At 45.4% G+C, this 27315-nt stretch overlaps 1 protein-coding gene across 3 annotated transcripts in view; it reads right to left on the bottom strand.

The window, feature by feature from the left end:
- Window positions 1-27315, bottom strand: part of CSGALNACT2 (chondroitin sulfate N-acetylgalactosaminyltransferase 2) — a 263693-nt gene that overhangs the window by 100702 nt on the left and 135676 nt on the right. For all 3 annotated transcript variants that reach the window (XM_085605158.1, XM_085605171.1, XM_085605164.1), the window contains exons 3-4: window positions 2703-2919; window positions 2274-2375 (exon numbers count right to left, since the gene is read on the bottom strand). In XM_085605158.1, coding sequence (XP_085461284.1) covers window positions 2274-2375; window positions 2703-2919 — 319 coding nt within the window. The remainder of the gene's footprint in view (window positions 1-2273; window positions 2376-2702; window positions 2920-27315) is intronic.

Raw genomic sequence — 27315 nt, 5'->3', positions numbered from 1 at the left:
TGGGGAATGGCGTCTGGACTACAACGGTCCTGTGCCCGGAACAGTTTACTCAAGGAAGAAAATAGATACGTTTTATAGCACTTTCTTTTTGTAGGGAGATTGTTTGGGAGAATGTTCCCAGTCTTAGGATTTACCTGAAGGGAGTGCTTTGGTTTATACCGAAGGCTCTGACCAAAAACAGCTTGTCCACCTCTTTCTCATGCCCTTCAGATGTGTCAAGTAGCAAGCCAAGGAATTGTCTTTAGTTTCAAGACCTCACATACATATAATATGGCATGTGGGTCTGACAATGGCATTACCATTCAGTGTCTGCGACAGGGCTGACCTCTTAGAAGGAGATATTTGCCATAGCTGCTTTCGAAATATGAGAAATGTAATTGGTTAATGTCCAAAAAGAGCACCTGTCTCAAATCGATGAAGTGGAAAATCAGGAACTGGTGCTAGCACCCATATTACCACCTTTTATGTTCTGCTGTCAACACTTCATGGTGGGCGGAGTTGCGGCTAAAGCAGCATAGCACCACTTGGTGAGGCTGGAGAGCTGCAGCTGAGGAAAATGTTTCAGGATCCCCGCTAGTGTCTGGAGGATATCAAATCGTAAGGGTACTCTTTTCTTGCATGATGGTATTCACTAGACTGCTCGATTTATTAATTTAGATTTTGAAACACCTTCTACGTGTTCCTTGCAAAACCATCACATTCCTTGTTCCAAACTAGAAATGCGCTGCAGCACAGGAACTGTGTTGGTCACTTCATCATTAATAAATCCTGCACACAATCAACTTGGTGTGCGGACATTGAAAAAAGGTTTGAACGGCAACCATAATTTATTAGTACTGCCCGTAGCTCCACTGATCCGACAACCATCTTGAAATAACAGTTATCCAAAGTAACACAAGGAGAAGTTTAAGCAAACTTTTGTTAAATCCAGGTGACTTTTAAAATACTGTTGAAATGTTTGTAATTAGAAAATGTAAAAATGAAGACCTTTCTTTTATCACACATTTAAAAGGAACAGATAAATATGGAAATGAATGCATTACGGAAGTGTAGTATGAGACTAAGTGAGGGAAGAGGGGCAACAAAGGAAGGGTGTAAGGTGAGGAGGTTGTAGATAGAGGTGTAAGATATGTAGGGAGCAGATATGTTATACTGAATATCTAGTGTAACGTGTAGGCTACATAGGTTGTCGTGGTGATGCTGGCAGAAACACAGAGGTCTGGAGGATGTAGATGGCAGAATGGGTGTAGGGTGTATGTGGTCATGCATATAGCAAAGTATGTCAGGGCACAGGAATTGATAACGTTAGTAGTGCACCGTAGAGCACATGAGCTCATGTATAGCTTAGGGCTTGAGTGGCAAGTAATGCAAGTGGCTGTTGAGGCAGACTGTACAGGTAGTTCAAGGTAGTTGAGCAGTGCACCATGATGTATGCAAGTCAAAACTGAAGCAAGCAAAACCAAAACATTTAGGCAGTCAGAGGCATATGAGCTACCTTAGCTATATGATGGTGATCGTGCAGTGGAAATGATGTCTACAGGAAAGATAGTGTTGACGCAAGGTTGTGGATTAGAGGGTGGTGCAGATGCAGGTGAAAGACCAACTCCGACAAACGTTCCTACGTTTTTTCCCCAGAGTCAATCACAAGGGGCCAACCTTGATGTTCCTAAATAACAGATGATAATATGCACAGTAGCATGGTGTATTTGATCTGAAAATAATACAAATGTGTTCCACAAACTGTGATGTAAAGAAATCAAAGTAGACTGGAATAACAGTTCACAGCACTGTTAAAACAAGCATTGGCATAGCCAATAGGTCTCGCCTTTGGGACCTTATAAGTGTTTAGCCACGCAAAAGTTGCATAACTAAATACTTATAAGGTCCCAAAAGCGAGACCTATTGGCTATGAAAAGCGTCCGCTGAAGTGAAAGTGATTGCGATCAAACAACAAAGGCCGTGAAAGTAATCGGGGCAAAGCGCAGCACGCGCGCCTGCGCACATGCACTGTAGCTCTAGGCTGTCCTGGTAGCACTTTTTGGAACCCTCTCGATAAGTCTCGCCAGACCAGCGCATGCGCAGGGGTCAGGCGAGACCTGAAAAGGCCCAGAAGGCAATGTGGGACTGGTCATTGGAACAGGTAAACCACTGCTTTGCAAAGAAAGGGAATGCCTATTCCTTTCTCTGTATACTTGCTGGATGGGAACTGGTGGTGTAATAAACTTTTCTCTCAATGAATGGACCCCATGAAGCCCTGTCTCTGTTGTACCTACCTGGCCACAGTTTCAAGGATGGACCTGACTGCGGAAAGCCCTTCCTTCCCAAAGTACACCACAGTGAGGTGGATCCTTTTGTCCTGATGAATGCACACATCCCTAAAAAACAGAATAGTCAATGTTACGCTGTGCGCATATCAAACATCATATCACATGTCTTCTATGAAACAAAAATAAAGGGCATACATATCACAAACCACATACATAAACCAGAAAATAAAGAAAACAAATTCACGACGTACTAACGTGTGTGTAACAAACAGCAGCCTATGCGTTTTCTTAAACAGCAAAGTTCAGGACAAAATATAATATCACCACGTGTCCATACAAACAGACACGTGGTCACGTCCCAAAACGCATCACAACACCTCTAGTCATATGCATCTTATGATCTTGCAATCAAAAGTCAAGGCTAATCTCGCTCACCTGAAGTTCTGCATAAATTGGGAAAAGACCTCGGTCCTTCCAGACAGTGGTACAATAATATTAATGAGGGATCTCGAAGTGTCCAGGGTTTCACTCCTCACTTTCATCAGGGGTCCAAAAGGCCTGAATAGAGTGACGTGCCTGTACTCCAAGCGATCTCCTTTTTTGTAGTAGAGCTCGTAGTGAGTGCCCTTATCCTTCTCGGTGCGGTAGTAGCCTATGGAAAAATACAAAGAAGGAAGTTACCAGACATGAAATGGAAAACACTATTGCAGAAACAAGATACCGTACTTTTAGATCTAAATAGACTGCAAAGAAGGATGCACAACTGTTTTGGCATAAAAGTTGGGTGTTCAGTTCCAAAAGTGGCACATCAATCCAGAGTTTAAGTGTCCGTTCATTACTTGCTTCTTCTAAAGGGTCAAATGATAGTTCTAAAGTTACTAGTTTGATTTAATAGGTGCAACTAAAACGGACCTGTTATAGATGTAATCTTTTTTTAATCCATATTGAAAAAAATATCACTCTTGCTCGATTAACACTTTTGATAAACTTTCTAAAAAGCATCAACCTATATCTGAGGCAGGGGCGTAGCTAGGTTTGGTCAATAAGATTGAGGGGGGAGGGGTGGGGGGGGGGGGGGGCGAGCTTCAGATTTCCCAACAATCACGCTGGCATATTATGTTAAAATATATTATACGACAAGCAGGATGCCTGAAAGGGTCTAAAGTGGCAGTGGAAAGGAAGGCGAATGCGTTTTGGCAGGTGCACTAAGTGAGAGAAAACACAACAGTGTGTAAAATAGCCTACACAACACCGAGGGAGAATGTGTGTTGTTTTTTGTGTGTGTGTGAGAATAAATTGCTGATGAAATCAGACACACCTCCTCACACCCAACTGAAAGCACCTGTACCCAACTATTAACCAGGAAAGATATATATTAGAGGGGTGTAACACCAACCCTCCCCCCCCCCCCCACAATGCTAAGCCCCTGGTCTGAAGCAAGATTCAGTGTAAATGGCTGAAACAGGAAGCGAAGGGAAGGGTCCAAGACAAGACTACAGGAATTAGAAATATATAAATGAGAAGCATGACATGTTGAAGTACAACAGACGACGGGTTGCAGTGAACATTTTGAGGCACATAGGCTAACTCACCCTATTTGAGTGGAACACATCCTCTACGAGGTGAACACCAAACGCACTCTCCAATGACTAAAACGTCTACCATCCTTCGCCTTTCCACTTTCTTGACTCTAATGGAAGTTAGTGGGTTGGCGAATAAAAAGCCCACTTTCCTATCATCATCAAGTCAACTATTTCAAGAATTTAAAATGCTGCCAGGTAATGGGTGTGGAAGCTTTGACGCTCATCATACAACTTTGTCTGTAGGATCTAACCCTCATATCATGCACATGATTAAAAAAACAAAAAAACAAAACAAAAAATACCTATCCAGACCCCGCAATATCAACAGAAAATTCCCAAAGACCCAGTATTTAAACATCTGAAGACCCAATTAAACCATTCTAGATGGAGTTTTCCAGGGCATGGGTTGCAGGCATTTCTCCTGAGGAGGAACCCGCACGTGAGAGACACTCCACATTCAGCAGACGGGAATCGAAGCACTGGAAGCATCCCGCACCGAGAGGTGCAATAGTATAACAGGAAAAAGCAGAGGCATGCAACTTGTCTGGAGAGCACAGGGTGGAATACCGAACCAGGTGGAGTTGCTGCTCACCGAGTCCAGACACAGGGGTGGCAGCGAAGGAGCCTCCACACAGAGCACTCAGGAGTAAAGTAAACCTGGACAGGAGCTTGGGCGGACCCACACAGTTGCGGAGGGATCACTGAATCATCAACAGGACGGAGCCGTGGACTTCAAGCCCCGACCTTCCCTCCACAGATCCCTCCTTTTATAGGGAACCTGGCGTGGGACATTAAGGCCTGAGATGAGTAAGGGGTGAGTGGGGGATATCCGCCGGTCGGTTAGTTAACTTTTGAGGCTCACTCCTGGGAACCAAGTGGATGGGGAGATGGGTGCAGGACAAAATAAATAATTCTCATTGGCACCTTTCGCGAGATATCGACATGGTTCATAAACTGTGTGCTTGGTGCGCATCTGTTAGCGGTGCCCCTGGCTAGTTTTGACGGTGCACCGGGTTGCCACGGTGCACAGACTGGGAACTGTCACCCTGGTAGAATATATCCGCAGCGGTTTTGGCAAAAGGCTTAAATCCGGCACAGTCTCAAATGTCACTCACAAGTAAATTGTGTACCTTGTTTCATATCTCTTACCCCTGGTGGCGTAGTGGGTGTTGCAAATGGACGTACTGCTCCCATGGGACCATATTCAGTAGTCCTGTGAGCGGAATCATGGTGAATGAGGACAGCCTTAGTTGCCTCCGTTTAGGTAAGACATGGTTCCCTCTCTGTGCATGCAGCCACTTTGCTTTAAATCTGTGGTCTAGTGGCCTTGGTACATAGAGCGCAGGTGCAGCCCGAGTGCTCAGGTTCTGTCCAACCGTGTAGCAAGTGTGAGCCCTCGACCATGCTGTGCCTGTCTCCCAGAAGTGTTGTGCAAAGTGAAGCATCCAAAATGGATCCTACTGGCATTAATACTCAGGATCAATAACACACACACGTTGCCAACACAATCATTTAGGTATATGCATAATAGGAACTTTACCATAGAGGGTCCTGTAGGCCACACTTTAAGGGACACAGATAAAAAAAAATCTGGCCACATTATCAATCTCAAAAAGAGGATGCACAGCCGGCACTGCTTTGTGCGCTATACCAGGACATGGACAACAGTCCTCCGATGAACTCTCAGATGGGAATTTGGGAAGATGAAATATCAGTCTACCATGCAGGGGATATTGCCATCCAAACACCCCACACCTCTAGGAGACTGGCTGTCAATACAACATCAGTCCTGGTTATTCGGCAGCTCTTCAAGTATTTTGCAAAGAACCTCCACCCTCCTCAAGAACTTGGGACTGGAAAGGTTGGTTAAGATTCTACTTTTTATACACAATTTCAAAGCAGTGGATGTGGATTCACGGTCTTATGCTTTAGAACGGATTTGGGTTGGTTCTATATTAAATGGAATTTCTAGGCTGTTCTTCAGACACAGTCTGTGTAATGAGAGGCTTCTCACAGCCATTAGATCTGGGGCTGCCCACAAAAAGGAGCACCCAAAACTGGGACACAAGGAAGTGAGAGATCTATGCTGCTGGCTACATTCAGCCTTACTGAAGGTTCCAATGGATAGTCAGGACAAGTCAGTATAATCGCGTTGTTTGGAAAAAATTCCAGTACGCAGTGTTTATATTGATACTTTTTTAGGTCTCGCCTAGCGTTGCTGCAACTTGCTCGGCGAGATTTATTGTTCATGAGTACTTAGTTCCATTGGCTGGCGTCACCGTTTAGGGTAAACGGTGGGCAGTCATTGCAAATTAGGATTTTTGGTGGCCGCCCTTTGGCCTCAGAGTTGGACTCGGTGGCCTGCTTTGCGTGTCGCAAAGCAGTTTTTTATCTTTATGGGGCCATGTGTTAGAAACACATGGCCCCATAAAGACAACAGATCCCCCCCCGGACTGCGCTGGTTATTTACAGTGTTTTGTGAGAATGTCTATCAGAATGTGCTTTCAGGGAGGCCACTACTCCAGCTTGGCACAAAAATTCTCTCTTTTGTGTCATAAAATTAGCCTTTCTGCTGGGAATAGTTACAGACCTGTAAATCTGCACACTCAGGGTGCAACTTTCATTATGAAAAGACGACTTTTCCCGCCGCTGACCTCACTTTTGAAATCTGAGACCCCCGACCCCCCCCCCCCCGAACTCACCCACCCCAGGCCCCACCACTATATTCACAGAGCCGGGGTACGTGGGGTTCTTGCTTGAATAGATTCTGTATTTTTTCCATTATTGACAATAGCTTAAATGATGGCGGAGATTTTCTTTCCTTATGCTTTGAAATTTCTCTGGCCCTGAAGGACTGGGTCGATCGGGAGGTATAAAAAATGATGCATGAAGCAGCGCCGTCGATTATTTGAAATATCGGATGTCTCCACTAATCCTGACCAAGGTGACATTTCGAAAGGCAAATGGCTTTTGTTTGTGAACGTTTGCTTGTTGGGGGCTACCCACTGCACAGACCCCACCCTGCATAGGCGTCAGAGCGCTGTAGAGAGGACAGTGCGCGTAATAGAGCGAAGGCAAGACAAAACTCAAATGGGTAGAGCAGCTGACCCTGAACCTTGAGAGGCAGGCTCGAGCCTGGCGGGAAACTCAACGTGCTGTGATTCTGGGCAAATCACTCCATCTAATTTCCCCGTGTCCTAAGAAAAATGTGTCTGTTTCTAATGCAACCGTGCTTATGTAAAGTGCTCTGATACCTTCAGGTCGAGTTTGCGCTATATAAAACTGCAAATATATATATATATTACCTACTGGCGGTCGCCAGTAGGTAGTTATAGTTAGGACCACGTTTCCATAGGAAAACCTCAACATTCTATTTTGAATAACTTTGGCGCCGGTCGACGAATCCTCGCGAATTTCTCAAAATAGGTGGGGCGCTACGCTCCGCTCCTACCCTGAAAGTCTCGGGGGGATCCGTCAAGCGGGGGCTGAGATAAAAGGGGGGTCCCAAAACGCGTTTTTCCCATGCATTTTTCCATAGGACCTTTAGAACGAGCTACAGCCCGAACGGCTGAACAGAATTACTCAAAATTTGGCAGAGAGGTAGTCCCTAGGTCAAGGAAGTGCCTTTTGTAGGTTTGGTGTAAATCTGTTCAGTAGATTCTGAGAAAATAGCCTTTAAATCAATATATATATCTGAGCCCGCTTACGGTACGCTTACCGTACGCTTACGGTAAGCGTACGGTGGCGTGCGCGAGCGCGATTCTGATTGGCTCTTAGATCTTAGTAAACATTCGAATCGGCCGAAACCAGGAAGCGGCGGCCGCCATTTTGTGTATTTCACTCTGAAAAAAAAGAGTGAAAACAAGGAAAGGGGGCAATGAGGAGAGTTACAGACCCCCTAACATTTGTAAGGGGGTCAAAGAAGGACAGAAAAGTACAAAGAAAACATTTATTGATTTTAAAAAAAATCACGGGGTACGCGTACGGTAAGCTTACGGTAAGCGTACGGTAGGAAAAAAAAAAAAAAAAAAAAAATGAAAATCAGATTTAAGTGTTTAGATATTAGGGGGCTCTAAAAAGAGCCGTTGTGTTTATGAAATGATTTTTTAGTGGTACCTACAAGTAAGTACCGATGCAGAGTCTAAGGTTCAAGAGGAAGACTCTGTTCCCTTCATCATTGAAGTGCACACCATCTCCTCTATAAATGTCTTGCATGTCATAACGCAAGTTGTTGTGGTAAATGGCACCCATACCATAGTCACGGAGGAAAGCAGAAACAGATTTGTTGACGTGCTTTCTTGCTTTGTCATCGCACCGCGTGCCCACCGTGCGTGCACGGCACTAACTGCGTAAAGTGGGCGCGCGGTGCGCGAAGCGCACCGTGTGCTCACTGTGCGCGCACGGTGCGCGAAGCGCACCGTGCGCGCACGGAACGAACTGCGTTAAGTGGGCGCGCACGCCACGAATGGCGTAAAGTAACTTAGCATTTAAAAAACCGTACAAATTCACTGAAAAAACCATAGGTTTCACACACGTTATAGTTAGGAATTAGCATTTAAAAAACCTTGCAAATTCACTGAAAAAACCATAGGTTTCACACATGTTATAGTTAGCGGAAATTTTACTGATAAACAACCAATTAAATTCCCCCGTTATAGTTAGTGCAGGCAACTATAACTCACGCGACCGCAATCTTCTGCTGATGACATATGTGTCTTTATGAAAAAAAAATATTTGTAATATATGTATAGCTAAAAATGTATGGAAGAAGACATGGGCAAATAAGTGTCTAAATACAGTATTAGCATCAGCAGAGGATTGCGGTCGCGTGAGTTATAGTTGCCTGCACTAACTATAACGGGGGAATTTCATTGGTTTTTTATCAGTAAAATTTCCGCTAACTATAACATGTGTGAAACCTATGGTTTTTTCAGTGAATATATATATATATATATATATATATATATATATATATATATATATATATATATATATATATATACTAGAGTTTAAAACGTGATGGAAGTGCACAGAGGTGGGCAAAAAATGTTTGAATCGGGTATTACTGTGTATGCGCTCTCTTTTAAAAAAAATTGCTGTCCGGGGCATTAGTGGCGTTCGCTTGCAGGGAACAAGACTACAACTACTACACAACGCAGTTGTTTTGACTGAGTCCTATGCCTGCCTTAGCGACATTCAGTTGCATGTATGCATGATGTCTTGTGCAGAACCTCTGGGCCGCTTTCAGCAAGTGTTAGCTTTAAGGTACTAGGGTGTGTATGTTCACTTTCTCCATCATTTAAAGGGAACCATGTTAGCACTTTTGTGGCTTGCTTTAAAACACCACTAGCGTAAAATGTTAGGCCAACTGATAGCTGTGCATGTTGTGAGAGTCCTGTGAAGTTGGGGTGGGGGTCATCACAGAAGATGATGAGTTTGAAGTACAAACATGGACATTTTAATTTTCCGTTTAGAGTTGCACCGAGGTGAGATATCCCAATGAAGGGGGAAAGTTGCCAAATATTAACCGGGGATGGCCAGTTAATAGGAATTCTCTGTGCACTTGGCATGCCGTCTTTTCGAGCAGGTAAGCTGAAGAGTTAGGGAAAAAAACTCAGGGAATTTAATGTATCCATTCACTTTAATTAACAAGCATTTGCAATGCAATAGGTCTCGCATTGTCAAATGTTATTAATCTACTTAAGAAATTGACGGTAAGGTAATGTAAAGCCCCCGCCGCTCCCTCTATCTTCGGGTGCTTTGGGTCGCTGCTCACAGCTTCGCAGCGCTTTGTGCGTTTTATCTTGTGCCCGGTGTTCTGTCGGTGTTTGCATAACCGGGCACGGTATCGCCGAACTGCTTCCTGGATAATTGCTGCAGTTGCACAAACTTTCCACGTTTGAAACGTCCCACGTGTTTTCTTTTTCTTTTTCTGTAGCCCTCGCTATATTTAAAATCTTAGCACCTCCCTCCACACTGTCAACGATCAAAAGAAGAGCTCACGTTCATGGCCGCATGCTTTTATTTATCAAACATCCCGCTAGCAGAAACATTGCTTTGCCATGATTCTGGACTGCTTTGTTTTGTTTCGCTTTTATTGAAGCGAGGTTTGAGTACCCTCTTTAATAGAGTGCTTCTTACCATATTTTCGATGTTTCGAAGCACTGTAAGCAAGGTTTTCTTTTAGCTCAATTTAACAGCTCTCTCTCATTTTAGCAAACTCAAACAGAGGGAAGGCTGAGCGGACTGCCAGGATTCGAATGAGTGATCTGCAGGTGACAGCTGATGCCAGTGGCGAGCGTTTAAATCAGTGAGCCACTGTGTCACTGTATCTGGATGCAACTCTTCACTGGAATAACATTGCAATTGGCCTCCTCTTTACAGATGGTCTTGGTTTACCCCCATCTACTGACATAAAACTGCTGCAGCACTTCTCCACACAAGATGTGCACACGTGGCTGGAACACACGTGTGTGCCTAAACACCCCCCCTTTCACTGCTCAGTGCTTCATGCAATGCAGATGCAACAATCGGCTCGGACACCCACCAGCTGGCTCCCATTACTGCCAGTAGTACAAGGAAATATTCCTCCTGCCCTTAGCCTGTGCTTCTTCTTCCAGGACAATCTTTTATTTTAATCTTTGTGTCCATATGCACTATTCATTATTTGTTTCCATTTACTGACACATTGACATGACTGTCTCATTAGGAGATGTCCGTTAACCGTGTAGATTGTACATGCCGGTCCTTCCACCTGGCCTGTGACATCAAGAACAGTAATTATTGAAAGCAGACAACCTTTCATAGGTAAGTTCCAACACTTTAAGCGTCATTTGACATTACATCGGTCTCTGCACCTGCTTCATAAGCATGAGTTAATTGAGGGAAGCATAAGATCCAGGATAATACGCTGCTTGTCTAAACACTTATTAGGTCCAAAAGGCAAGACCTATTGGCTATGCCAATGCTTGTTATAGATAGAGGTGTTGTGACTCATTACAAGAATTCTGTGTCAAATGGCCAAAGAGTGGTAACAGCCAATACGTGCTTCGCCCCTTTTACACGGTCATCCGGCCTAGGGTTTCCTCAGGGCGACGTCAATTATTTGACGGGACCTGAATGATCCTAATGAAGTTCCTCTAAATCTATGGTATGGCTGGAAAATCTCGAACATAATTCCCTGTTTTTTTATTTTTTTGACAGAGTTTTATATAGCGCCAACTTGACCCGAATCCAATCAGGTATCAGAGCGCTTTACATAGCACCAGTAAAATGAACAAACTATAGATGCACATACTTTTTCAAAGCAAGGTTCTGAGTCTCCTGTAACAACGTAAGTTTACGGGAGAAAGCTATGTAGACAGCACTCTCATTGAAACAAAGAAAAATGTTATCTTATAAATTCCAAAACAATGAATCCTGTGACCACTGTTTATGTTATAAAGGATAGGGACTGTAATCCATTGACTGATGCGAGGTCACGCTTAGGGCGACCTTAAGATCGCTGGCCAGGTCTGGAACCTCGCATTGTCAGGAATAGGACTAGGCCTCTGTGCACATGCAAGAGGGCCAAAATAAAAATCAGCATATCAGTTTCACATGCAGTATGGCACTCAGGAGCACATGACCATTTACCATGCAGGGGGCCATTCCCATCCCAATCCAGACTACATACCAGAGCCATCCATCAACAGCACTTCAATCTGTTCAGGGGGTTGTTGATTATTAGAAACAATAGGGCTGATTATGTAGTCCAAGTGCAACAAAATTTCAACAGCTTGTCTTCCTAAAACTCCCCAGAAGTCTTTGAGAACCATGAGCAAGGGTAAATAGCTGAGGTAACCACTGATATATATATATATAAAAACATTTCCCAGTGGGTGTGGCCACTAGGTAGTTATTGTTTCATAGACAAGGCGTTTTTTGCTTTGCTACTTACTTTGGTGCCGTTTGATTAATTTTCATTGCTCTTTTTTGGGGGGAAAAAACAAATTCACTTCAGCTCCTTCTTGGAAAGTTTTAGAGTGATCTGTGAAGTGGGGGCCAGGAAAAAAGTGGGGTTTCAACAGCAAATTTTCCTATGCATTTGCCATAGACTTTTTAAAGAAATTATACCACAAAACTGCTGAATGGAATTACACCAAATCTGGCAGGTAGCTAGATCTTGGTTTGCAGATTGGGCTTTTGTGATTTGGTGTAAATCAGTTCAGTAGTGTCCGAGAAATCAAGGTATAAAATATTTGTATATCTGGACGGTTGTGTGGATGCGTGTGTAGAGGAATCAGTGAGTGCGTATGTATTAACTGGTATTGGTGTGTCAATGGTTTCGAGAATGATAGTCTGTATTTTACAGTGGGTGTATCAAAGGTTATATAAGAGTGAGAGGAGGTGCATCGTATTATCACGTGGATGATGTCATCAGTGATGTTATTTGAGATGTCATCAGTGATGTCACTGACCATGTCATGAGTGATGTAATATGTGACATCAGCAGTGCATTGCGGGGGCGCGAGTTATAGTTAGCTGAACTAACTATAACGGGGGAATTTCTATGGTTCTGTACGAGTGAAATGTCCAACTAATTATAACGTTCCTGAAACCTATGTTTTTTTCAGTGAATTTCTAAGGTTTTTTTGAAGGCTAATTTAACTATAACGTGCCTAAAACCTATGGTTTTTTCAGTGAATATATATATTTACAAGGATGTCAACAGTAGTGTCACTGACCAGGTCATGAGTGATGAAATATGTGAGGTTATAAGCAGTGCATTGAAGGGGCGTAAGTTATAGTTGGCTCAGGTGACTATTTATTTATTTGAGTTTTATATAGCGCTGGCTAGACCCGGAGGTATCGGAGCGCTTTACATGAGGAAGTTACATTAGTTACATGTTACACAATGTTACAAATGATACATCAATTACGAGTTATATCTGTTGGTTGGTGGCGTGTGGAAGAGAAAGGGGAGAAGTGTAAAAGGGTAACGAGGCAGGAGATACGGCCGAGAGACGAAGGGAAAGTATGTCCAATGTCCTGCTGGGAAGGTGACGGCCGAGGGGGGGGGGGGCAGTCCACAGCCCATCTCCGCAATAGCTATCAATGTAGCTCCACCGGACAGCGGCCAAAATGTTAAGTCTCCACGGTCGGTGGCAAGATTCACGGGTTCAATGTCATGATGGGTGAGCCGGAGGGGGGTGGAAAGTGGGGTAAGTGAGCGAGGTCTGGTCGGTGTCCACTGTTGGTGCTGTCGTATTCATACCCTCCGAATGGTATGGACGTCGCCCACCGCAACTCAGCTCGCCTGCTGACCTAAAACTGAGTACTCCCCCCTCAGGGTACGGCCTCATCGATTTGCTGAGCTTGGGTTCGAACTGCACCAAGCGCCATTTTAGGGTCAGGTGGACTCGGGCGTTTCCTACAGCCTTTCCTGCAGTAAAAGCCGTTGTCCACAGGGGCAGAGCCACCCCTAGCCTCGGCCATAGGTTAGCGTCAGGGTTACCGGCCGAATCTGATCATTGTTATTTCACCATCTTTCCCCATATGTTGCTGTGTCACTTAACTGAGAATTTGGGCCCAAAAGGGACACATTATTGCTTCCCAGGCACCATCTTAGAGTCAGGCAGATGAAATCCCCAGACTAGGTACTGCTTTGTAGCCCATGCATGTAAGTAAAAAGGGTAGAGAATCAGCTGGTATCTCTCAGACCCCAGACAAAAAGGAAGGACCCCTGCTCAACCGCTCTGTGTCCTCTCTACTGGCAAGGCTCCTCGTATGTTATCCATCTTAGGGTCAGGCATCTTGTAGTGATATCACTCTCCCTCACTGTACCTCTCTGCAGAGCTTGGGCAGTACACAGTCGCGTCGTTGGATCCCGATTGCAGATGTTGAGCGGGCTAGGTTTCCGGGGGTCCGTCCCAGCAATCACGACTAGAACTGCTGAATTTTTATTGTTTTGCATGAGTGACATCTGAGCCAAAATAGAACGTCCTTGTAACTTTTTTTTTTCTGTGAATTTCTAAGGTTTTTTTTAATTCTATTTCCTAACTATAACGTTTCTTTAACTTAAAAATCATTTACCCATATATCCACCCAGGCACTCACCCTTAGAGCCACTCCCACAGCCACCTAGAAGCACACTCATCCACCCATACAGCCACTAACGCAGCCATCAGTCACCATTACAGCCACTCACCTACTATCAAACTTTGAGAACACTAGAAACACTACCAGACCCAATCACTAGATGGCAAGATTCTGCAAAGCATGTGAATCTACAAGAGATTTCATGCTCCCCCAAAAGGTTGTTACACAGTGGCAGTCGCCCCTCTGTTATGGTTCAGCCTGTGTTTCCATTAAAACAAGTTAATGTTTCTCCTACCCCGCTGGATATTTCTAGGTTTGTTTGACTAAGGGGTGAGAGGAAAAATATATAGCAGATGGGTGGAACTGGTGGGTTGATGGCTATTGTGGGTGAAGAGTATTTTGATCTACATGGGGCTCTATTTGTGATGTGAATCAATGTCATGGCTGTGGTCCCTCCCTTTTTGAGAGCTGTGGAGGATGAAAGTTTTGGGATGTTTGGCTGGAAAAAAAATGGTTCATTTTTAAGTATTTTGTACTAGTCTACTCCCCCTCTATACACTTTCCTATGTGTAGAATGTACCATCGCCTAGCAGGATTTGTTAATCATAAATCGATGAGGTTCAACCGCTCTGGCTGCTAGGTGAACTTAAGACAGTTGTACTTTGTTTACTGCTGCCCAATATATAATTTAACTAACATTTTAGACCCAGTGGAAGGATCTGAATTAAACTTAGCATCTAGTTAGTCAGTCAGGTAAGTACTGGCATACAGAGACTTGAGCAGATCCGTCCATGGGAAAAAGCTAAAGGGGGGTTGTTGGACCCGTCAGCCTTGGGGTGGTCTTCCCCTATATTTTTGCCCTTGTGCCTCCCATTTTCACCATACCTTTTTGTTGGACTTAGGACTCTGGGTGCCTTGCCACTGCTAAACAGTGCTGTGGCGCAGGTGCTCTCCCCTAAAACATTGTGACATTGGTATACCTGCCACAGGACCCTGCTACCGCAGTGAGGCCTAACCCTCCATAGGTTAACATTGGGGACTCACCACTAAGAAAGGGGGAACCCCTGAATATATGGAGGTAGAGCAGAAGGGGATGAATCAAAAATAGCTAAACAAGAAAAAGTCTGCTGTACCTATATACTTCAACTGGACGCAATTAAGTCAATTTATAGAGAGACCACTCTTGCTAGACCATGCGCTCAAATATTGACATGAATCAGACTGTTACGTTAATATTTTTGTTTTTATTTTCAAATTAATCAAAGCAAAACAAAAATGCATAAGTCATGTTTTAGTAAAATGATCAGTTCACATAATTCATTAAGATCCAAAATACCATAATTCCCATGGACAATCTTTCACACATTGGGGACCCCCCTTATGGGATTATTTCTGACTGGGACCTAATAAGTAGGTCATGTCTGGTCTTGTTGGAATCGGGGCTGGGAACCCTTCCCAATGATATATGGGGTTTGGGCGCTATTACTTTAGAAATCCCACTTTTAGAAAGTGGACATTTTCCTGCCTACACTTAGGTTGGGCACTGCAGACTCCCCCCTCCCATCTACACACTGATAGCTGCCTGGGTTGGGTGGTGGGAGTGGTGATTCCCACCTTCTCCCCATGAATGGGCTGTGACCGGCTGCCCACTGTAGTCTTAACGGCAGTCTTTCGTCACTGTGACAGCCAGGTCAGGGAGGGCAGAGAACATCCCAGAACTCCCTGGACTCTTCCAGAAGCCCCTGTCCCCAAGACCCTTCCAGAGACTTCTACCAACTTCTAGTAACTGGACTGTAAGGTATATAAGGGAGGGTCCTGGCCTCACATCTTTGTTACACCCCTGAACTAAGAAGAAACTCTGCTGGAGTACAGACTGCTGCGCTAGGAGGATTGCCACTCTGCTGGAGCGGACGGTTCCTAGGAACTGCTGCCCTGTTGGGATTGAGCTGCCCTCCTGCCTGCTGATCTGGCCCTGCAAAGAGGAGACCGAAACAACACCTCCAGGGTGTCTTCACAGCTGAATGACTTGCTCCCTAGTCATTGGGGGCTAGCAAGGACTCCAGACTTCCAAGACTGTCCCTGCAGTGCTGTGCCCGTGGAGCTGCGTCCAATCTTCAACCTGCTTTGCTTATAGAGGACTCTGTGGTCAAGCTCAGCCACCACGCAGTATGCATGGGGTTGCACTCTACTGAGGGACATCGACTATCCATAAAATTGCCTTCTGAGCTCACCGTCGCAGGCCCGAGCGGAGCGCGTCCCTAAAAACAACCCCATAGCGCTGTGCGCGGGTGCCTGCCCTCTGGCACGGACTGGATACGAAACTGACGCTGAAGTCACAGATGCCGCCCGGGACTCTGAATGCCTGAAAAGCACTGTGGGAGGAAAGCGCTGCGGCAAAACACACAAGATGATGGACGGAATGTTGCACATTGGCAAAACATTCACTCCCAGTCACAGATCTAGGTTTAATCCATCGTTATTTTTCTCACCACGCCACCCCAGTTCAGACATGGCCATATGCAAATCAGTCTTGACCCTGTGCCTCATGGGAACAGTCCAGCCCGAACTGCCAAGCCATGTCTTCCCTGGACCGGAATCAAGCATCCTAGGACCGGTTTTGGGGTTTCACCCCTCTTCAGCCAGGATAGCTTGACTCCAGTGGCGTAGTGAGCACGGGACCCACGTCTGGGCATACCCTTCCCACATAGGGTGAACAGCAAAACACACAAGATGATGGACGGAATGTTGCACATTGGCAAAACATTCACGCCCAGTCACAGCTCTGGGTTTAATCCATCGTTATTTTGCTCACCACGCCACCGCAGTTCAGACATGGCCATATGCAAATCAGTCTTGACCCTGTGCCTCATGGGAACAGTCCAGCCCGAACTGCCGGGCCAGAAATTACCGCCGCCCGGGACTCTTAATGCCTGAAAAGCGCTGTAAACTGTAAGCGCTGGGGTGGCCAAAATCAACGCCGCGTGCCCGGGCCCCTGAACACACTGTGCACTGGCAGACAGCGCTGCATGTACGATCTTTACCACTGCCAGCCCGGGGCTTGAATCCACCATGAAGCGCTGTGACTGAAGAGCGCTGGGGGCCAGAGATCACTGCCGCAGCCCGGGAACCTCGGGAAGCCGGTGAGGATTCCCCTCCATGACGTCAGGCTCTCGCCGCGCTGAGATTGGGTGCCGGCGCGAGGGTTGTCCAGGCAACAGGAGCGTCATCAGGGGAGCGGCGTTGGACTCAGAAGGAGAGCCCCCCTGCTCCCCTGTCCAGCCGCACCAAGGACCGAGGGCTCTAAGGAAAGAAGGGACTCTGCGCTGGTGCTTGCATTGCCCCCCTCCCAACTCCAGGTAAAACTTAGCGGGGAAGCACTAAGTCCCTAGCTTGACCACCCCGCTGGAAAAGACAGTACAGGCACTCGCTCCACAAAGAGTTCGTGCCCAAAAGAGCCTGACTTTCCTTTCCGGACGTATTTCATGTTGCAGGCACAATGGAGGCCTGATCCCAGTAATATCGGCCGTATCCTTACTGTAAGCACTGCTAGGCTAATTCTAGTGCCAGTTTAACCCCTGGGACACCAGGACCATTTCATTTCATTTCGGCAGCTGGAACTCCTTTAAAAGGACCTTCGTTATGACAGACCCTGCGCACATTGTTCTTTCCTCTCCTTGAGCCAAGGCGGAACTAGTAACTTCACGAACCTTGTACCAAAGAGACTCTCAGAGCCTGCATGTCGATCCCAGGATTATGTTGCACAGGGGAAGTTCTTAGTCCATGTGTTTCTTTATTATTGATCTTGCCTGGAAACTGGATTTATCGGATTGTTGATCTTGCCGGATAACTGGATTTACCTGCTTTTGAATCCTGTCAAAGTTTGAGATAAAAATATTTTTATTATTAATCGGTGTAGTGTCTGTGCGTGTTTTACTGTGCCACTGCCGCTGTGTGTTGCACAAATACTTTACACATTGCCTCTGGAGTTATGCCTTCCTGCTCTGCGCCAAGCTACCCTGTCGGAAGCGGTGCTCCCTATTTGGACTAGGGTCCATACCCCGGCCAACTAGAGACCCCGGTTCTAACATGGGTTAAAAAATAATAATAATAAGCTTAAGTCATTTCCCATGTTTGCTCCCATGCGAAATTTTTCTCCCATCTAAAGTCCAACCAGCTTAACGGATTTACACCACACTTGGCATGAAAGAATGTTACTCAAAAGGCGTTGTTTTCTTGGTTTAATGTACCTCTGCTGAGGTGGTAGTATTTTCAATATAATTCTCCCTTTAAGTTTGCATTGTGCTGTGCAGCCAGGCGTCGCTAGCCCCTGTGAAGACGCGTTGAGGGAATGGGAGGGGCTGTGTGGAGCATCTCTCTGGTCATGTGGAGCCAAGAAGAAAGGCTGCTCTGTTCCGCTGTTGCAAGCATGTGAAACGCCACATGGGGAGCCATCTGCTTCCATCCTCTCCTCTCCGAGACGTGGTCATACTTTCAGCCCTCTGTAAGCAGTGCGGCACATCTGTTTAAACTAACAGAGACGCAGGGGATCTGTAACTTTTCAGCTCCTATAAAATGCACATATCTTTTACAAGAACGTCGGGTATTACTCCAATAAGTTAAATAAAAAATAAAAAATAAAGATTTGTACATTCTTGCTGAATCTATAGGAAGAGCCGCCTATAGCCTATGGTAGCGTTTTCCTCTGCCAAGGACATTAAGTTTCCACTATCCGATCGTGTCGAAGGGTCTCGGGCACACATTGGAGGTAGCATGCTGCACAGGGTCATGTAGTGGGTGCTTCTTGGCGGGGGACCATTATAAAGGATATGTTGACTGTACACATACTTGCAGAATTAGCGGTCTTATGCAGGGCGTCTAAGCAGACATCCTATCTTATGTTTGTTTTTTGTTTTTTTTAAAGACAGGGGCCAGAAAAGGACTGGTCAAAGGAAGAAAAAGGATATAAATCTAGACAGGATAGCAAACCAAGAAACAACACATTTTTATTTATTTTTAAGTTTTATAGACTAACTATCACTGCTATAAGTTTAACAATCGAATAAGGAGGCACTGATGGGCCGGAAAAACAGGACCTAATGGGAGGTTATACACACACAAGTTTGGGCGGCCTTCGGACATAATATATCAAACGTTGGCTTGCACACAAGGAATATGTTAGTCCATACTTGAGGTATGTGGTAGGAATAAAAACTATGCCAACGACGGCTTCAAATCCATCATCATTAGGCGGTGACAGGGGGGGGGGGGGGGGGGGGGGCAGACTTTGAAAGGTTACAAAATCACACAGAATGCACACATAATGCACTCATTTGAAAGCATTCGCCAGCCAGCCAGTTGCACAAACCGCTCTGTACGTAATAGATATCCAACTTTGGACGTCTTCTGAAAATATTATTGCACATATATAACACAGAAACACACGCATCACAAAATGCACGATTCACCTTAATACCAATTGGTCATATTTTGAGACGTGTAGTCGTCGCCTGAGAGTCTTAGAAAGTGTAGATGTCTGCTATGGATGGAAGGAATGAGGCTCACGATGAACATCTAACATCCACCTCCAAAGTTTAAATACTGACTACATGTCGGATTTTATGCAAAAGCCCCAGACAGAGAGAGAGCAGGGGTAAGAATTTGAAAAATGAGATGTTACAAACTGCTTACTAAGGCCTCATAACCCGAACCAGTTTTGCTTCTCATACCAAAACTTTAGCAAGAATTAGGATTTAATTAGGGAAACAGTAACAGAAAGGACACACATGCAGACATTAAAATATGAAAATATTAAGGCACAAAAAGTTTTAATTTTCCTATAAATCAGTATTCCCTCATTTTAACAAACCTGTTTTAGTCAGTGCTGCGACATCCAAATTCACTTTTCATAGGCTATATTAATTAGACAGTAAACACGAGACAAAGAATGATCTGTAAATAAAATATTAACTGGAAGTAAGGTATACAATATATATATATATATACACATACACATATACGTGTGTGTGTCAGAACATTGGAATGAAATGAAGAGAAGCAAAAGGTTAAAAAGCAAGAAACATATCAAGTAAAAAACAAAATAATAAAGAAAAACATAAAATAAGAACACAAACAGACAGAAAAAATTGTGAAGAAACAATTCATAGTGCTGAAGGATACAGATAAAAAGCAGTGACAAAAAGTGAAAGGCGTAAACAAAGAAATAAGCCCCCCAAAAAATTAAGGGGAAGGAACTAAAGATGTGTAAAAAGCAGGGATTAGTAGAAGGCCTTATTTACTGAGGTTGAAGGGCATTCAGGCTCAAGGTCGTGTTCAGTGGAATACAGTGTAGTTGATATAATGTTTCATGATCTTGGATTTCTGTGTTGAAGGATTCCTTTGTGCTCGTCGTAACCGAAGACACATGAATAGATGGAATAAAGGCGTCTTGTATAAACACCTTCCAACTAAAATTCGGTAAAAGTAACTATACCTTCCAACATGAAATCAGAAACGAAAAATGTCATCCCCTAAAAATGTCTTGCGCGTCCACAATGGGAGGTCTTTGCAGTTCGGACTGTAGTTGGCAGGGTTCGAGACATTCTTTAGAAGTGATTTTCTGGAAATAGCGTTTACCACTGACTAATGGGGTCTGGTCTCGACACATTCTTCATAAATGTACTTGCTTTGGTTCAACATATTATAAATCTTTTTTTTTATACCGCAGAGAAAACCCCAAGCCATTTGCAGCTTCCTGGCAACCAAAAGTGCTGACCCACGCTCAAAATAAAACCGTCTGCAAAGGCAGGATCTCATAATATCAGCACCAATCACTGTAGATGTGCAAATGAACACAGCCTTACGACCAGACGTCTGGAAATCTCACTTGCACCAACAATGGAATTGGCACATGGGATCTTCATGTTGTAGCACTTAAGGAAGCTATGGCAGCAGTCGTAAATGCCAATTCCCATCCTTGTCCTCAGGTATCCATTCTAATGCACCAGGTATGATTTAATGTACAGGAGACATGCATCATGGGACTCCTGACAGGTGCAATACATATATTTAGTTGCTATGACAATAGTTGTATGCTCTGTGGGGCTTCAGAAGTCCACCAGAGTGATGCCCTTTTCATCAAGGATGACTACTGCTGCCATGAAAAGGCATGGCACTAATACCGCAAAAATCTACTACCAACCATTCCACAACCACCATTATTACCGAATATCGAGGTACAACGAACCCATGATCCCAAACATACCTGTATTCACCCATCCAACAGGGCCGCCTCAATGCTGCTCCAGTTTAAGAAGGAATTGATCATTCACATTGTTAACAAACACTATATCACAGAGAGTTAACCATCCACAACCTAACTACCTCTCCTATCTCTTGTTGGTTTTATGCTCTCCATGCACTCTCTACAGCGCTCATAGCCTTTTGGCTAGGTATGACCTACAGAAATATCCTATACGTACAGATCAACCTACAAAGTATGGCACAAACACCCACACACTAGCACAAACCACCAAGTCTCTCACAAATATACACATCAACCCACAAAGTGTCACACCAACACCCACCACCAAGTCTCACATGCAAGATTCCACAACAGACTACACCAAATGCCAGACAACCAGCACAGCCAACATGACATGAAAATACCTTCCTAACCACATAATTTCTTCTCTGCTTGGCGCATTCTTTACTTAACATCTCATTCTGACACCATTCACCAGACACATTTAAAAACACTCCTCTCACACCACATCACACCAACACCACCTTCCCATCAGAAAAAAAAACAAATCAATATCTCACACAGGGTAATGACTACCAAATAAGTATTGCCAAGAGGTACTTTTACTTGTTGCGAACTGGTATATTGAAACGATTGCTACTGATCAGTCTAGGCCTCTGGACTCCAGGCAATTTAAGCCTCTCCATTTTCTAAAGCCAGACTCTGTATGTCCCTTTGTTACCGGAACCAGCTCAAAAACTTTGTGGTATGGAGGTAAAATGTATTGTTACTGTGTTTCTAGTTGAAACAGTTTGAGGGTAGATTGGAACAAAAGACATAGAAGAAGACTCCAAGAGGGTGTACGTATGTGGCCCAGTGCGTCGATGTGTGGTGTGGATGTGTCTAGTCTGGGTGTGTGCATAGCATTCCATAGCCAAGCTTGTTATTGGATACTGAAAAGGAAGAAAATGAATTTTCCTAGGCTTACCTTACAATGCATAGTGAGCCCTGCCTCAGCCTTCAAAGCCATCCTGGCAAATACAAGTACTGACCCACGCTCAAAATAAAGTTGAAGAGAATACTGTGGTGATTGCAGGTCTAATGTACTGAAGAATCTGAAACAGATAGCCAGGATAAAAAAGAAAGAGGGAGGGGGGCTAGGTTAAGATCTACAAGACATGAATAGAGTCAGATGACCGTGAAACTGGAGGGACATGGAAATTAAGACCTAGAAGGAAGGGAATTGCGAGCATTAGAAGCACCATCAAGTAGGAAAGGGGAAGAGAGAAACAAGCATTGGCATAGCCAATATGTCTCGCCTTTGGGACCTTATAAGTATTTAGCTATGCAGCACAATATCCTTACTGCAACAACATTAACTGTTGCATGGCTAAACACTTATATGGTCCCAAAGGCGAGACCTATTGGCTATGCCAATGCTCGTCTCTTCTGCTGCTTCCATTGTCTTTGAGCATGACCTCGGTACTTACATTTCTGCTGAGCTAAAGCACTGTTGATTAATTCTATGGCTGTGAGGTGATTCATTTTAGCAACTCACTGCTGAGGAGAGAAGGAACCCCGCCTTTTCTTCCGCTCATCAGTGGCATTAAATAACGTTAGGTTATTATCATGAATATTCTCTATTCTAAGTTACGTTCTGTGTGCTTTGCACATCATTGCGTACCTACTGTGCCCGCTGTGATTTTCTTATTGACAATCGGCTTTGGATCTCCTCATTTTTGTCTTTTGCTTTATTGTGCATCCTCTCCAAACCTCAAAAAACAAGCATTTGCAATGCAATAGGTCTCGCATTTATAAGAGTTTGAGCTATTGGCATTGTAAAATTACAATGCCTTTTATCTATGTTTTGGTTTTAAAACAAAAAAAAGGCATTGTCATTTACAATGTCAGTAGCATAAACTCGCATAAAAGCAGTGTGCGGCGTGCAGCAGTGTGCGGCGTGCAGCAGTGTGCGGCGTGCAGCAGTGTGCGGCGTGCAGCAGTGTGCGGCGTGCAGCAGTGTGCGGCGTGCAGCAGTGTGCGGCGTGCTGCAGTGTTTCGTGTTGCAGTGTGCGGCGTGCAGCAGTGTGCGGCGTGCAGCAGTGTGAGACGTGCAGCAGTGTGCGGCGTGCAGCAGTGTGAGGCGTGCAGCAGCGTGCAGCAGTGTGAGGCATGCAGCACTGTGGCGTGCAGCGGCGTGCAGCAGTGTGCAGCATGCAGCAGTGTCATGCAGCATGCAGCAGTGAGTAATGCAGCAGTGCGCGGCGTGCAGCAGTGCGCGGCGTGCAGCAGTGCGAGGCGTGCAGCAGTGCGAGGCGTGCAGCAGTGCGAGGCGTGCAGCAGTGCGAGGCGTGCAGCAGTGCGAGGCGTGCAGCAGTGCGAGGCGTGCAGCAGTGCGAGGCGTGCAGCAGTGCGAGGCGTGCAGCACTGTGGCGTGCAGCGGCGTGCAGCAGTGTGCAGCATGCAGCAGTGAGTAATGCAGCAGTGTGCGGCGTGCAGCAGTGCGAGGCGTGCAGCAGTGCGAGGCGTGCAGCAGTGCGAGGCGTGCAGCAGTGCGAGGCGTGCAGCAGTGCGAGGCGTGCAGCAGTGCGAGGCGTGCAGCAGTGCGAGGCGTGCAGCAGTGTGTAATGCACCAGTGTGTAATGCACCAGTGTGTAATGCACCAGTGTGCGCAGCAGTGTGTGGCGTGCGGTAGTGTGCGGCGTGCAGCAGTGTGTGGCGTGGTTTGTAAACAACAAGAAAAGCGGACATCAAAGGAAGGGTGGAAGGGAACGAGCATATGGGGTGTGAGTTACAATGAAAGTTAATTGTTGTAAGAGGGGATGCAGGAAGGGAGGCCGAGCGCGCGCTGGCGAAAGCAGTCTGCTGCTTTCAAGTACGATGCCAGATGCCAGCTTCGTGCTTGAATGCCTCACATGCACTGGCCATAAACCACATTCCTAAGGTCTTGTGCCCCTTTCTAAATCTCTCTGAATGCATGAGGCAGCGCACGCGCAGGAAGTAGCTGGTGGCAAATGGAATGCGCGTGGTTGTGCGCGTGACCGCCACCCGATCCGCCTGGGAAGCCTTTGGGAGCATTTTCTGAAGCCCCTACATAAGGATCGCTTACGCGATAGCCAGGCGAGACCTAAAAAAGCAGATATGTGTTGTTACCCAATTCATTGTTTCTCATTTAACAGACCTTGGTAGGATGAAAGGCAGAGTAGACCGTTTGAATGCCATGGGGTTAAATATAGATCCCAGCAGTGAATGGTTTTAGTCCAATGAGCTATCACACCTGGCCGTCTTTGAGAGCATAGACTGACTCTAGAAGTGTGGTTAATAAAAACGAAAATCAAGGTTCCAGCGCCTATACAACATGTCAATTCTAAATGGTTTGAACCTCTGACATTTTAGTGATGTCTATAATATAACAGAAAGATACCCAAATGAACTCTTAAGCACGATCAGCAAGTCTGCGGCTTTATACATACGACAAATGTCTTTTTTTCGAAATCAATACGGAATCCAATTATAGCTACTAGAGGGCAGCAGTAGCTTTAATTTCGTTTTCAATAATTATAGAATGGAACGAAAGAAAAAACTTCAAACCCTGGACCCCTTTCCCTCCACTTCTCTCCTTCGCAAGTTTTCATCCCACAAATTAAGTTGCAGCAATTTATTTAGTGCAGACATTATGCAAATGTGTGAAAGCGCTTTTGAGCATAAATAAAACTACATGAAAACTATCAATGTCTACATGAGCCCCCTTGCGGCCATCGCACGCCAACACAACCTGAACATCATCTCCTACGCCGATGACACCCAGCTGATCCTCTCCCTGACCAACGACCCCGCCACCGCCAGAGCCAACCTACACGAAGGGATGAAAAACGTGGCCGAGTGGATGACGACCAGCCGCCTGAAACTGAACACAGACAAGACGGAAGTCCTCATCCTGGGCTCCTCACCCTCCGCCTGGGACGACTCCTGGTGGCCCCCTGCCCTGGGCAACGCACCCAAACAGACAGACCACGCACGCAACCTGGGCTTCATCCTGGACTCCTCCCTCTCCATGACCAGACAAGTCAACGCCGTCTCCTCGTCCTGTTTCAACATCCTGCGCATGCTACGTAAGATCTTCCGGTGGATCCCCACCGAGACCAGGAAAACAGTCACCCAGGCCCTCGTCACCAGTCGACTGGACTACGGCAACGCCCTCTACGCCGGTACCACCGCCAAGCTCCAGAAGAGACTCCAGCGGATCCAGAACGCCTCGGCGAGACTCATCCTCGACGTCCCCAGACGTACTCACATCTCCAGACACCTGAGAGACCTGCACTGGCTCCCGATCAACAAAAGAATCACCTTCCGGCTCCTCACCCACGCACACAAAGCCCTACACAACCAAGGCCCGACCTACCTCAACAGCCGCCTCAACTTCTACGCTCCCAAACGCCACCTCCGCTCGACCAGTCTCGCCCTCGCAGCCGTCCCCCGCATCCACAGAGCGACAACAGGAGGTAGATCCTTCTCCCACCTGGCCGCCAAGACTTGGAACGCCCTCCCCACCGAACTACGCCTGACCCAAGACCACCTCTCCTTCAGGAAGAAGCTCAAGACCTGGTTGTTCGAGCAGTAGCGGACCCCCCCCCCCCCCAGCGCCTTGAGACCCTCCGGGTGAGTAGTGCGCTTTATAAATGCCTTTGATTGATTGATTGATTGAATGTAATCCGTTAAAATTGTGTGTAAACAGTTATGACAATATTGACAGAACATTCCATGAGAATTATCAGTGGCACCAGTTAGAAATATTGAGTAACAAGATTAGGCTAAATGAAGTATAATATAAAATCGAGGTGAGTAAATAAACCTCAAGGTAAGGCTCTATGCAGATTCCAAATATATGGATGGGGGAGGGGGCGGAGATTAATTAAAATGTCTCTCTCTGGATTTAAAACTTGTCCGTCGTCTGGTTATGGTCCGTGGGGTAAAGTTACAGAGTGTGGTAGCACTTCCAGAAAGGGATGGGTCGAAAAATCTCTCCTTTTTTAAGCTCATGTGTTCTAAGAGCAGAGCTTCAGCGTTTTGTGATGGTCTGCAACCACAAGAGGTCTTCAACTCAGCAGGTAGGCATTGTGGCATGGAGCCTTGAGTTGTTTTGTGAGTAATACAGGCCGTTTTGTGTACGGCTCTGGCTTCAATGGGAAGCCAACATTCCTTTTGGCCCCTGTTCTAATTTCAGCGTGCTGCTTTATCCAGCTTCGAGTAGAGCAAGCTATTAACAACAACTAAAAACCCAAAGTTAAAGTGATTGCGATTGCGATGCACTTAATTACCTGTGATGGAGAAAAGACAGAGGGCTGCGCGCGCTCACAAGCTTGAGGCCAGCAAGTCTCTGGTAGCACTTTGAAAACCCTCTTACTAAACGTCGAGCAAGCAGCGCATGCGCTACTCTAGGCTCGACCTAAAAATGGGACACACAGGGGGGAAAACCCTACTCGGAGGGTCAGCATGCTATAAAAAACAGCCACAATAACAAAGTGAACTCGAACTAGAGCATACTATACAAAGGGTAGTTTAGGACAAGTTGGTTCCATGTTTAAAGAAATGGTTGTTAGCTGTCTTGGCAAAACGGATTCTAGATCAGGAACAAACCAGTTCCTTTAAAGAAATAGCTTGACATAAACCACTGCACTATAAATAGGTCAACCCCCACCCACTTAGATGTATAATAGAGCTAGAGTTCTGTTCGTTGAGAGGGATCAGCAGAGATTTTAACAGCATCAGCGAAGTCAAAAGGTCAGGCACTGGCCACCAGTATATTTGCTTTGTCAATGCTTATTTTGTTTTCCCATTGTTTTTGCAAAACATTATTGCTGAGAAAGCAACTGTGTCATCATCAATCTAATAAAGATAAAAATATAGTTGTTAAAAGAAAAAATATTGTTTGTTTGGTCTCAAAATAAACACACATTGCCATTGCAGTCTGCAGAACTACTTTGTGAGTGAATAAGCTCCTTGAGAAAAGCATAATGCAGTCACTCATCACGGGGAAGTTAGCCAAGGACTGACCCGTTGCCCCATGCTGTATGCTACATATGGGAATAATGCGTAGTAGAGAGGAAACTTCCACTTCAATTGAAACACATCCCCCAAAACTCTC

The sequence above is a fragment of the Triturus cristatus genome, chromosome 1_2, assembly GCF_964204655.1.
Source record: "Triturus cristatus chromosome 1_2, aTriCri1.1, whole genome shotgun sequence".
NCBI lineage: Eukaryota > Metazoa > Chordata > Amphibia > Caudata > Salamandridae > Triturus > Triturus cristatus.
This window is presented reverse-complemented; position numbering and strand designations above follow the sequence as displayed.